At 49.8% G+C, this 13,739-nt stretch overlaps 1 protein-coding gene across 3 annotated transcripts in view; it reads right to left on the bottom strand.

Annotated features, from left to right (window-relative positions):
* The window catches only part of LOC144717694 (drebrin-like protein), a 105,702-nt gene extending 95,720 nt beyond the window's left edge, over window positions 1–9,982 (bottom strand). For 2 of the 3 annotated variants that reach the window (XM_078593251.1, XM_078593249.1), the window contains exon 1: window positions 9,546–9,982. In XM_078593251.1, the coding sequence (XP_078449377.1) occupies window positions 9,546–9,628 (83 nt within the window). In that variant the 5' untranslated portion in view covers window positions 9,629–9,982. The remainder of the gene's footprint in view (window positions 1–9,545) is intronic. The other variant, XM_078593252.1, reaches the window with a different exon arrangement.
* Between the last annotated feature and the right edge of the window lie 3,757 nt (window positions 9,983–13,739).

Below are 13,739 nucleotides of genomic sequence, written 5' to 3' on the forward strand. Positions count from 1 at the left end.
CAAAAGCACGCAAAGCGCTGCACGTGTCTCTGGATGTGCAGCGCTGCAGCGGGCCCGACTTTCCACCTCGGCCCTTCCTTTGGTCGTCTCACGTGAAATAATACGATGCCACTCGAGCGTGCGGGAGAACGTGGGGAATTACTTGGCTTCGAGACGTTGGAGGCTAAAATCTAAGTTGCCAACACAAATTGGATTGGGCCGAGCTCTCAGATAGACAGCTTATATTTTTAAGTGGGTGAGGGCGCATTTAGACTAGAAGGCACTTTGTTAAGGAGGGGGAGCCCGGGCTGTAAAGACAAATAAAATACAAAGGGTAATTCCACAGGATAATTACGCGCAAGCTATAAGAAAAGCTTAAAACGAAATAAATCAAAATAGGTGAAATATTAACACGAAACAAATATCGTGTACGGTACAGCCTTGACAGGTATAACAATGCATTTGCTCTCAATCTGCAGTCCACTTCCTCATAAAACACTGATTGACAACAGGCTGACGATTCCAACAAGAACAGCAAAAAAAATCCAGCAGCCAAATTGTTCCAGAGTTTTGAAGCGTCACCGGATGAAGGGAAGAACTCTCCACATGCGGTGTTACTGCACCGCTCCAGATCATATAAAGACGCTCCGGAGAGTGAGACGCACCACAAAACTTGCGCCCGGTGCGGTCACGAACGACTCCCGTTTACACGGTGGTCGACAATATGACTCCTGCCCCCCCCCCACTGTTCATTTCTATGCAAAGTTTCCACTGTCCAGTTGATATCAAGGAACCGCTCTTGTCGGTCTCAAAGCTCGAAATTTAACCGCTTGTTGCTTCACAGCAACAGTTACCAGGGCTGTTCTTTCAATAGGTAATACATTTAATTGGGTGAATACCTAATTAAATAAAAGGGACATTTGACTGTACCCATTTCTCAACCGGTCTTGATACTTGTGACATGTGGACACTTTTACAAGAACACCTGCTCTGGCTTGGTTGGCCTGTCTACAATCCATGCTGGCTTTAACCGGGCAGAATTGTCTGAAGAGCTCCCAGCTTCTTGAAAGATCTAGACACATTCTGATAAGTGGGCTCCTCTGGCAGGCACAAATGCGTAAGCTGGGTCCTGTAGGCTCACATTCACAGCCACCACATGCCTAAGCATTCTTGAGATGGCCCGATTAGGTAGAAATAATTGAAGCAGAGTGGACTTGGCTATGGCTGGTACCAGTGGTGTGTAAAGACTGGCCTCTGTAGAAGGGACTGGTGAAATACGCTACTGGGGAGTTGGTGGCAGCTGCCTTGCACTAACAACTGGGGAGCGGTAGTGTAGAGGTTAGCAAGGTGAGCTCCAAACCGGGTGACCAGAGTTCGATTCCCGCTCACGGCCAACACCAGTGGCAATTATCTGAACCAGTCTTAGGCCTCCCCTAGTTTGACTCGGCTTCAAAAAAGAACTTGGTGCGGTGTGTGCTGATGGCTTCCTTTCGATACATTTAATTTTCTCTATGCAAGCCACCCACTTTTATTGAGCACATCAAATTCGATTCATTCTGGGGTCGAAATAATGAATTTTCTACTTTTGAGTGCAAATAAAAGTGTGCGCATTGAGAAGCTCGTTGTTTACCTAATTGTTTTTCTTCTCCACGGACCCATTTTTTCTCAGCACGCCAACACAATGCTGATTGCCGCAAAGCGTCGTGCTAATCCAAAAATATCACATTCCCATATGTACCACTTCAACTGAGGTATTATGCGCCGACACTCACCGATGTGGAAACATCTGTAATTAAACGGCAAAGTATCGCGATGAAACTAAAACGGATAATGATAGTGCTTAACGTGCATTAAAAAAATTATTTCGATCCCTGCTGTTGGAATAGAAAATAAAAAAAGTAGAATTCACGGATGGTTGTAAAACCTTATTAAGAAAATAGAAATAAAATAGCATTATGCTGGAAACCGCTATGGTAACAACTCTCTACTTGATTAGCACGGTTGGCTACGTACGGTGCGAAACAAGTTCTACATACATACTACAATACTTGCAAACGGAAACTGGTAATTTGAAATCTGGGTTTGAGTTCCTGCTGCCCATCAACCTCTCTCTGGGGGTTCGGTAAATGAACACCACCAATGCGCAAGGTCTATTGCATCTGTCCTATGCGGATCTAAGTAATCGATTCCCCCTAAAAATGACTTCATCACAACTGTCAGCCGAGTAATCGACAAATTGCCCCAACTCTAGAAACATTTCCAAGCATTTTGGCTCCCACCCCCTTAGGCACCAACCCCAATCCTGACTGGCTGTGGCATTTCACAACTTCAACCCGAGTGAACCTCGCATCGTACCCCCCGACGTGCCAGTCGAGGCTTCAAAATGTGACACCGTTTCATTACGTGAAGGGAGTATGGGCTGGTACCCAGCTTGTGTACATGATAAGAAACTTCATTTTTCGTAAACGGGTCAGGCTTGATTCATGCAGGAGCCATTATCCGTTCTCCTCGGGGTGTGCGGCTGGAATGTCCACTGGATCCCTACGTTAATTTAAAATACGTTTTCCGACCCAGTTTAATAAACATTCCATGGCTGTTACCAGTGTAATATGCATCTGGTACAAATGCACAATGATGACTAGATGCGGTCAAGGGATTGTCAACCATGTGATGTATGCTCATGACCTGGTGATTGATGCTTATTCTCGAGAATTTGGAGAATCTGCTGCTGAACAAGCAAGTCAAGTGCCTGTGTGTGTCAATGCATGTATACGTGGTGCCCGTATCCAAGGCTTGCAGTGGTCTGTATTTGCACGGTCCGTATTCTGACCCCCCCAACAGAGAAACATTGAGCGTTTTACGTCTCCTCACGTTCATGCGTTTTCTCCAGGGAACTCCACCATTCAATCAAATCAATCGATATTTATTTTACGTGCCAATATTGCCCTCAACATAGTAGGCATTGGTGCACATTACAGTGAGACGGTAATGGTACACAGGGTGTAGAGCAACAGGAATTTTAAAAAAGAAAGCCGTCAGGACTTCAGCGTCTAGCATTCATTCAAAACGAATTTGTAACACAATTCAAAGCGGGACTGCCCTGAATATTTCTTGAGACTCACCAGGCTTTCCTGGAATTTTTTTTATAATATCATCATAATTTGTACATGCAGCACATGTTTTTTTTTATCTTCGATGGCAAGCAGGGTAGGAGAAGAGGGGGATGAGAAAAACAGTGGTGATGCAGGGGTCGTGGCAAGAGACAATTCAGCTCATGCTAATTTGCTTATGGCAGTCATGTCATTCATAAACACGCGTGGTGGGCGCATGCCTTGGGAGTAGAGCATTCCCATCTCCTGAGCCAGTTGTGGAAAATACATATTCCTAGGGCAGCATCCCATCGTCTATTCATAGGACATACTGTTGAGATTCCAGTGTAGCCTGGTCAAGATGGTGAGCCGTGCTGAACCCATAGGAATTCATACTCTTGGGTCTTTCGGTCAATACACATGAATAAAAAATAATAGATCACGATGTTTCGATCGCAACACAAGCAATCGTCTTCAGGTGAGAGAGAGAAAGCTGCTGAGACAAGGTCTTATATAGGCCTGATGCACCCTTCTCAGGACAGGCTAATCTCTCACAGTACAAAGGCCACTGCCCCAGCCTCCGTTGGTTGGACCATCTCTAGCTCCACCCACCTACCTTGATGCACCCATCTCTGGCCTATACAAGACATTGTCTCAGAAGCGTTCTCTCTCTCTCTCACCTGAAGATGATTGCTTGTGTTGCGATCGAAACGTCGTGATCTATTATTTTTTATTTACGTGACTTGCCCGAAAGACCCAAGAGTATGAACTGAGCTGTAGCCTAGGAGGACTGTAATAGACACGATCAAGAATTCCCTTTATTAATCCGGTAGAGGCTTGCTAAGTATCAAGACTTTTTCCAATAAGAGTTCAGCATTGGGATGTTTGGCCACTTCCATCGTGTGTACTTGCATGTGGGAGAGAAACCAGAGCGCCCAGAGAAAACCATTCCACAGGAGTAGGGAACATTCAAATCTCCACTAAAGATTCAAGAATCAATTGCTGTACTGTAATTTCCTGGAAACCTCACAAACCCAAGCCTACAAAGCCTGGAAGCCCCAGGCAGTCTCCCATCCAAGTACTAACCAGGTTTCAAGCCTTGCTTAGCTTCAGAGATCCAAAGGCAATCATGTGTATTTAGGGTGTTGTTTTAAATTAAATGTAGTCGAATATTCTTACTGAACCCTCTCAATCCCACTGGTGGTGGTTCTTTTCACCATACTTCACCATTCTGGCAAGTACGTATTGCTGAAAGGTGAGAGGTTCACCTCCAGTTGAGATATCACTCGTCAACGGTGCTAGCCATGGGCAGGAGATGATCTCAGGTCAAAGTGCAGAGCAGTAACCACTGTACCACCAATCCACCCCTCGATATATATGCGTACAGTATTACTCCTGCATATGAAGAACATGTCCCATAGCAGTGGCAAAACTTTTTCAGGAAGGGCCTCCTTTGGGATATTTGGCCATTTCCTTGACTATTATATTTTTGTACGGCAGGAAACCGGAGTGTCCAGAGAAAGACTCGCACATATACGGGCAGAGAACAATTAAACTGTGCCGCATTCATGGCCTGTAATATTAATCGAGCATGCCGAGCGAATACAGATCACCTGAAATGCTGTATAATAAATGCCTAATGCATGTACACGTGTCCTCATGTGCATCATTGCATTGTTGCTCACAGTCTTTGCAATAGAACTAATCATGCTTCAGGTATATATATAGATACTGCACACACCACAGTTGCGTAGTATGCATGACCTTGTGTGTTAACCCTGGTTAAAGACCTGATAGAATAGTGGTTAGCGCACAGTTTGATTCCTGGCGAAGGCTAACATGCGTGTTGATAATCTGAATCGGTCTTGGGCCGCCCCTTAAGTTTGTCTGAGCCTTAAATGAGCACCTAGCGTGGTGTATAAACATCAACACTGGAGATATGAAGGCGGGCCGGACATGGTGCCGGCAACACCACGCCAGTGGCAGGCCTTCATAGGCGCTCGCTAACAGCCTGCGTAGGCTATAAGGGGGATCTCTGTCTTTGGTAAACTCGGTGGCGCAATGGCTGGTAGCACAGGTGGTGAAGCATCTGCAAGGGATCTCACACAGTCCGTTAACCTATAACACCTGGGCCTGCCCCATGGCCTTCTGCCAGCGAGGCTTCGGCACTTCACCATGCAGCCTCAAAGTGCACCTAGCCTGGCACGAACGCTGTGCTGACGTCAACGCCACTTAACGACGGGTCTTGTCAATAATCTGGTGCTCGTTAAGTTTGCATTAGCAACCATTGGATATCCACTGCTGGATGAAGGCCTTCTCACGCCATCGCCATCCCTCCAGTGCTGCTGACACGTCTCACTCCTGCAGATGAACCGATCTCATCGCTCCATCTCTTATCTAAACTAACTGTTTATTTTACCAAGTAAGGTCCACTGACCTATATCGTGCCTTTTCAGAAGCGACCTGGCCTCAAATGATAGCTCAAGGAAGTGGACTACCATGTGGAAACACTATAAACGCATGTAGTTTCAAAACGTGGAAGGAAAAACCAGAGGACCCGGAGAAAAATCCTCGTGACCACGGGGAGGACGTGCAAACTCTAAATATGCAGGCGCCAGGGTCGGAATAGAACCCACGACCCTCCTCCATACCAGGCGAGGTAGTTAACATCTCGCCACTGTGGCAAAAAGGCCATCCCTATGCGTGCCCCACCATCCGTATATGCTTTAATACAATACACTAAGAGTTATTCATGGAGTGGAATAAGTTCAACATACATACGAGAGAGCCTGGCTGGGAGCATATGTCACAATATCCACCGGGCATGACATAGCAAGCGTAAGTTTACGCGTGAGCACATACAGCAGTGTTTGCGTGTAGAATTATTGAGTAACATGGTTACTGGCAACAATTGCCAGGGAGTCCAATTACCATTTGGCTACACTGAGAAATACAGCAAGAACAGGAACACTTCCGTCGAGTGTCCACTATCTATGTTTATCTATATTATGGTGTTGTATAAAGGTGTGTGTGTGTATATTGTGGACTGCCAGGGCAGTAAGACACTCCACCCACTCGAAAATTATTCATAAAAGCAACTGTAAAAATATAGTCACGCTGTGAGCACCATGCCCTATTAACCAACGCTGCTAACATCGCCACCGTCACTCACAAACATAAACCAATCACATTAATTGATGGATACTTTAATATCATTCCCTGCTAATGGAATACATTACGACTGCACCATTCTTCCATTATAATACATATTTGTCAACATGGTGGATCCACTCTGAAATATCAGAGGGCCCTCGTACCAAGGTTTGGATACTAGGAAAAAAAAATCGTGGTTTTTTCCATGCGTGTTGTTTTGTGTCGATTTGACTCTTAGTTGACACAAAAATGTAATCTTCACCTTCATCACGCGGTGAGTTAAGGTGACATATCTGTCGAGAAAACAACTCACGCTGGCATCTTAAGTGGAGCACACCCAGTTGCTACCTCGATGTGCAGGACTGATGTTCATCAACGAACACATTCAGGTTGATTGGTGATCGAGCACTCACTGGTTCCCTTGGTCGCCTACTTATCACTATTCTATTGCTACTACCAGGCTGTCGTCTCATCCACACTTGTGTTTAACCACCACACTGCAGCTCACAACAACTCACTCACTCACCCACCCACTGCTCACCAACTGCTCACCACACTGCAGGTCACAACTCACCCACTCACTTCTCACCACACTGCAGGTCACAACTCACTCACCCACTCACTTCTCACCACACTGCAGGTCACAACTCACTCACCCACTCACCGCTCACCACACTGCAGGTCACAACTCACTCACCCACTCACTGCTCACCACACTGCAGGTCACAACTCACTCACCCACTCACTGCTCACCACACTGCAGGTCACAACTCACTCACTCACCCACTCACCGCTCACCACACTGCAGGTCACAACTCACTCACCCACTCACTGCTCACCACACTGCAGGTCATAACTCACTCACCCACTCACCGCTCACCACACTGCAGGTCACAACTCACTCACCCACTCACCGCTCACCACACTGCAGGTCACAACTCACTCACTCACCCACTCACTGCTCACCACACTGCAGGTCACAACTCACTCACTCACCCACTCACTGCTCACCACACTGCAGGTCACAACTCACTCACCCACTCACTGCTCACCACACTGCAGGTCACAACTCACTCACTCACCCACTCACTGCTCACCACACTGCAGGTCACAACTCACTCACTCACCCACTCACTCCTCACCACACTGCAGGTCACAACTCACTCACTCACCCACTCACTTCTCACCACACTGCAGGTCACAACTCACTCACTCACTGCTCACCACACTGCAGGTCACAACTCACTCACTCACCGCTCACCACACTGCAATTCACAACTCACTCACCCACCCACTCACCGCTCACCACACTGCAGGTCACAGCAACTCACTCACCCACTCACTGCTCACCACACTGCAGGTCACAACTCACCCACTCACTGCTCACCACACTGCAGGTCACAACTCACTCACCCACTCACTCACTCACCCACCTCTCACCACACTGCAGGTCACAACTCATCCACCCACTCACCCACTCACTGCTCACCACACTGCAGGACACAACCGCTGGTCTTTCTGCTTCTTCTCTTACACAGCTCCACTTTGGAATTCCCTCCCCCATGTTATCTCTACCCCCCGGCCCCCATCTAGTTCTTAGCGTAATAGAACCCTAGCTCCAAGCAACAACAAGTACAACATCTTAAATCTACTGCAACTTCCATAGTGCTTTGTGTTGCTGGTCGGCCGCTTTGAATTGTTGGGCCTATCGGGACCCTGTGGCTTGGCCGTGATTTTAAACGAAATCACCTTTTCACGTGGCGGTTAAGTCAACACGAACGCCGCTCGTGACTCCAGCCGACAGGCAGAGCAGCCAGGGCAGGAAGGGCAGCAGAGCAGCAGGGCAGCTAGGGCAGCAGGGCAGCTAGGGCAGCAGGGCAGCAGGGCAGCTAGGGCAGCAGGGCAGCTAGGGCAGCAGGGCATGAAGGGTAGCAGAGTAGCAGGGCAGGCAGGGCAGGAAGGGCATGAAGGGTATAAAGGGTAGCATAGCAGCAGGGCAGCCAGGGCAGCAGGGCAGCTAGGGCAGCAGGGCAGCAGGGCAGCTAGGGCAGCTAGGGCAGCAGGGCATGAAGGGTAGCAGAGTAGCAGGGCAGGCAGGGCAGGAAGGGCATGAAGGGTATAAAGGGTAGCATAGCAGCAGGGCAGCTAGGGCAGCAGGGCAGCTAGGGCAGCAGGGCAGCAGGGCAGCTAGGGCAGCAGGGCAGCTAGGGCAGCAGGGCAGCTAGGGCAGCAGGGCATGAAGGGTAGCAGAGTAGCAGGGCAGGCAGGGCAGGAAGGGCATGAAGGGTATAAAGGGTAGCATAGCAGCAGGGCAGCCAGGGCAGCAGGGCAGCTAGGTACAACAAGCGAGGTGGGGCAGCAGCAGCAGAGTTTCTGGTTTGGCAGGAAGCAGAAGCCACCACGGTGTGGGCAGCTGCTGCTGCTGCAGCCTCTGCCCCACCACCACCATCACCACCGTGGTGTGTACTGCCTGCCGTGGTGGCTGCGTGTAGAGTGGCGTGTGATGTGTGATGCAGTGCGGAGTGCTGTGATGTGTGGGTGTAGTGTGGAGTGGTGTGTGCTGTGTAGCGTGGTGTTACGTTGCGATGTGATGTACTAATGCGTGCAGTACAAGGAGCGGTGGGACGCTTGGTGTGAGGGCAGTCGTGCGTGCCGTGATTCGTGGCGTGCTGTGTGGGTCGTGATGGGCTTAGTGTGGGGGGGCGGGATGGGATCTGTAGTCGATGTTGCGTCCTGTGGTTGCGTGGTCGCCAGCTGCCGTGCAGGTGCGATGGTGGACGCCCGTGGGGCGATGCGCGTTGCCGTGTAGCGTGGTGTAGTGTAGCGTGGTGTAGTGTAGTGTAGCGTGGTGTGGTGTAGTGTATCGTGGTGTAGTGTATTGTGGTGATGTGTAGCGTGGTGTAGTGTAGTGTGGTGTAGTGTAGTGTGGTGTAGTGTAGCGTGGTGTAGTGTAGCGTGGTGTAGTGTAGCGTGGTGTAGTGTAGCGTGGTGTGGTGTAGTGTATCGTGGTGTAGTGTATTGTGGTGATGTGTAGCGTGGTGTAGTGTAGTGTGGTGTAGTGTAGTGTGGTGTAGTGTAGCGTGGTGTAGTGTGGTGTAGCGTGGTGTGGTGTAGTGTATCGTGGTGTAGTGTATTGTGGTGATGTGTAGCGTGGTGTAGTGTAGCGTGGTGTAGTGTAGTGTGGTGTAGTGTAGCGTGATGTAGTGTGGTGCATCGCTCCGCGTTCTACCGACACTCGGCCCGCGTCTGGCCAGCGACACAACAACAGCAGCAGCAGCAGCCACCACCGCCGAGCTACGCCAGAGAGAGACGGCCACCGCTCACCAGCTGGTGGACGACTTCTCGCTGCACACATCCTCGTAGGCCGCGAGCAGAGCGGTGCGGTTCTTGTCGAGGTTGAGCGCCATGACCGCCGCCTTCTTACTCCTCCTGCCGCTGCTCCTCCTCCTCCTGCTGCTGCTGCTGCACCTCTCCCCCACGCCTCTCTCGCGACTCTCACCCCGCCGCCTCCTCCTCCCCCCCACTCGCACGGCGTCACCACCACCACAGCCAGCAGCAGCAGCAGCACCTCCAGCACCACCACCAGCACGACCAATAGCACTACGAGCACAACCACTACCACCACCAGCAGCAGCACCAGCAGCACCACCAGCACCACCACCAGCACTACCCCCACAACCACCAGCACCACCAGCACCACCCCAACCAGCACCAGCACCACCACCAGCACCACCACAACCAGCACCACCCCAACCAGCACCAGCAGCACCACCAGCAGCACCACCACCAGCACTACCCCCACAACCACCAGCACCACCACCACAACCAGCACCACCCCAACCAGCACCACCAGCACCAGCAGCACCACCAGCAGCACCACCACCAGCACTACCCCCACAACCACCAGCACCACCACCACCAGCACCACCCCAACCAGCACCACCACCAGCACCACCACCAGCACGACCAGCACTACCCCCACAACCACCAGCACCACCACCAGCACCACCCCAACCACCACCAGCACCACCCCAACCACCACCAGCACCACCACCAGCACCACCACCAGCACCACCACCAGCACCACCAGCACCAGCAGCACCACCACCAGCACTACCCCCACAACCACCAGCACCACCACCACCAGCACCACCCCAACCAGCACCACCACCAGCACCACCAGCACCACCACCAGCACCACCACCACCCCAACCAGCACCACCACCACCAGCAGCAACAGCAGCACCACGGGGCGGAATTCTCTGCTCCCTTCTCCTGGGCGGGGTTCCCAAAGCGGTGCCCCCGCCTGGGGGTGGGGTTGACGTCACAGACTCCACCCAGACCCGCCTTCTTTGTGACGTCACCGTTTTATTTTCTCTCCACGTTGGTGGGTTTCTGTTGACAGGGGGCTCCTCGACTTACGAACGAGTTGGGTTCCAGAGGACTGTGCGTAAGTCGATTTGCTCGTAAGTCCAACTTTACTCCCGTCGATTCCAAACATGTTGTACGGCGTGTACACCAAACACGGGGAATGGCGTTCAAAGTTGTATAATCTCCTGTAGACGTAGATGCCACTGGTTCTTTACTTTCTTCAGAAGTAGATGCCACTGGTTCTTCACGTTCTGCAGATGTAGATGCCACTAGTTCTGAACTTTCTGCAGAAGTAGATGCCACTGATTCTTAACTTTCTGCAGAAGTAGATGCCACTGGTTCTTAACTTTCTGCAGACGTAGATGCCACTGATTCTTCACGTTCTGCAGATGTAGATGCCACTGGTTCTTAACTTTCTGCAGAAGTAGATGCCACTGGTTCTTAACTTTCTGCAGATGTAGATGCCACTGATTCTTCACGTTCTGCAGATGTAGATGCCACTGGTTCTTAACTTTCTGCAGAAGTAGATGCCACTGATTCTTTACGTTCTGCAGATGTAGATGCCACTGGTTCTTCACGTTCTGCAGATGTAGATGCCACTGGTTCTTCACGTTCTGCAGATGTAGATGCCACTGGTTCTTCACGTTCTGCAGATGTAGATGCCACTGGTTCTTCGCATTCTGCAGAAGTAGATGCCACTGGTTCTTCACGTTCTGCAGAAGTAGATGCCACTGGTTCTTCACGTTCTGCATATGTAGATGCCACTGGTTCTTAACTTTCTGCAGAAGTAGATGTCACTGGTTCTTCACGTTCTGCAGAAGTATATGCCATTCAGACGCTGTCTCCCCGACATACCTGGTCTTCACCTGAGGACGGCTGCTTGCGTTGTGGCCGAAACGTCGTGATAATTATTTTATTATGTTTTATTTTTATTATTTTATTACTTCCCTTCTACGTGACTTTATCGAAAGAACCAAGAAGATAGATGCCACTGGTTCTTCACTTTCTGCAGATGTAGATGCCACTGGTTCTTCACGTTCTGCATAAGTAGATGCCACTGGTTCTTCAGGTTCTGCAGATGTAGATGCCACCACTGCCATCTATTGCGCGACGGTTGAACTTACGACTCTCGGTCTGAACAGCCAACTGGACATACGGAAAGGTTTGTTCGTATCTCTGAAAGTTTGTAAGTCTAAAGTTCGTAAGTAGAGGAGTCCCTGTATGTGATTTTTTTTTATTTGTATTATGTACGGTCCAACCCAGGGGTCGGTAACTAAAAATAACAAGAAGATAACACATTTTAGCGTTTCAAATTCGGTAAACAATTTTTCATATTTCAAGAGCCGCAATTGCACGTGGTGAATACGAGCGCGGTCGTCCTTAATAAATCAAGTTACGAAGCGCTCCTTAAAGAAGCCGCACGCGGCTTCCGGAGCCGCAGGTTTACCGGCCCCTGGGCTAACCTATTGCTACCCAAAAAATTCGCTCGATGCCGTATGAATCCAATCACATGCGGCTATTACGGTCGGACGTCAGGCGACATTGTGTGCGCTGTGTCCTCGTCCGGTTTTGCTTTGTGTGGCAGTTTTTTTGGAAAGCATCTACTACCGCATAAAACGAGGGAAATTTGTATATGCTGTATAACACAACCAAAACAAAAAGCCGTTTAGAACGAGTTTGCTGCACATATAGAAATGTCAGTATGTCGATCAACAAGTAGCTTGATGTATATGGTGAGGTAAAAGTACCTATTGTTTCTAAGACGTCTTTGTCAGCGTGGAAGAGTAGACCAAATACCAGCTAGAGCTCCCTCTAGCGGTGGCCTTTGCACCAGCAGTGGTGTGAGCAAGTAATTCCAGGGCTCTTGCGCCTTCTAACTGAGAAACCTTATACTGCCGTGCGGTTTGTTGTTACGTTTATCCGTGACAATCACTGCATTCATGACTAAAATTCCGCTGCAAATGTCTACAAGCTCCTGACTTACAGAACCTGTCAACTATTCGGAAAACGGTTACCGGCTGGGTGGGGAGGGTGGGGAGGGGCTGGTTGGGGAGGGTGGGGCTGGGTGGGGAGGGTGGGGCTGGGTGGGGAGGGGATGGTCACCCCGTGGTGCCCTTATACAACTCAACGTTTAACCTACTCACGCCGGCTTGTGCCCGCCCTCACAGTCGGGCATATTTGCGGAATACACCACGCCGCCGTTGACCCTGGCCATTGACCGAGCAACCCAACCTTCCTACCAGCTCCCTCTGCAGGAATGTGTTGGACGTTAGAATACGGGCGCATTGGTGCCTTTACTTGTTTTTTAGCACATGTCTCCGTACATGCAAATAACCAAACAACGTAGCAAAATAATACTGACAAAATGCACCCACATATCTGTCTCTCCACATTGAAAACTAAAAGTGTTTCTTACACAACCCCATCAGCCGCACGGCCTTCTGGGAGTGCGTAATATTTAGCACCAAACTCTGGACCGGTTTCGACGGACAGTGTCTCATCAGTGTCTCATCAAGAGTGTCAGGCTTGCTTGAGTCAATGCGGGTGGACTACTGCTCTTACTTACAGGCAAGGAGCATCTCTCTTTACGAGTCCGGGTTCAACAGCACAATAATCATGAGGCTCGTTGTCGAGAATATAAATGCCGAAATAAATCATCAGACAATTTCTCCTTGTCTGCTAATTATTTGCAAAGAGACATTGCTGATTTATTGCATTTATATGTGTAATGTAGTAACTCCACGGGAGACGACTTCACGGGTAACACACTCTTTATTTTATCAAACTTGGTTACAGGTGACTAACACCTACTTTGTATCTCGGGTGACAAACACCCACTTAGCTACTTGGCGACTAACGCCCACTGAGCTACTCGGATGACCAACATCCACTTAGTACTCGGGTGACAAACACCCACTTAGCTACTTGGCGACTAACGCCCACTGAGTTACTCGGATGACCAACATCCACTTAGTACTCGGGTGACAAACACCCACTTAGCTACTTGGCGACTAACGCCCACTGAGCTACTCGGATGACCAACATCCTCTTAGCTACTTGGCGACTAACGCCACTGAGCTACCCGGATGACCAACATCCACTGAGTACTCGGGTGACAAACACCCACTTAGCTACTTGGCGACTAAC

The sequence above is a fragment of the Lampetra planeri genome, chromosome 4, assembly GCF_965212315.1.
Source record: "Lampetra planeri chromosome 4, kcLamPlan1.2.h2, whole genome shotgun sequence".
In the NCBI taxonomy this organism is placed as follows: Eukaryota; Metazoa; Chordata; class Hyperoartia; order Petromyzontiformes; family Petromyzontidae; genus Lampetra; species Lampetra planeri.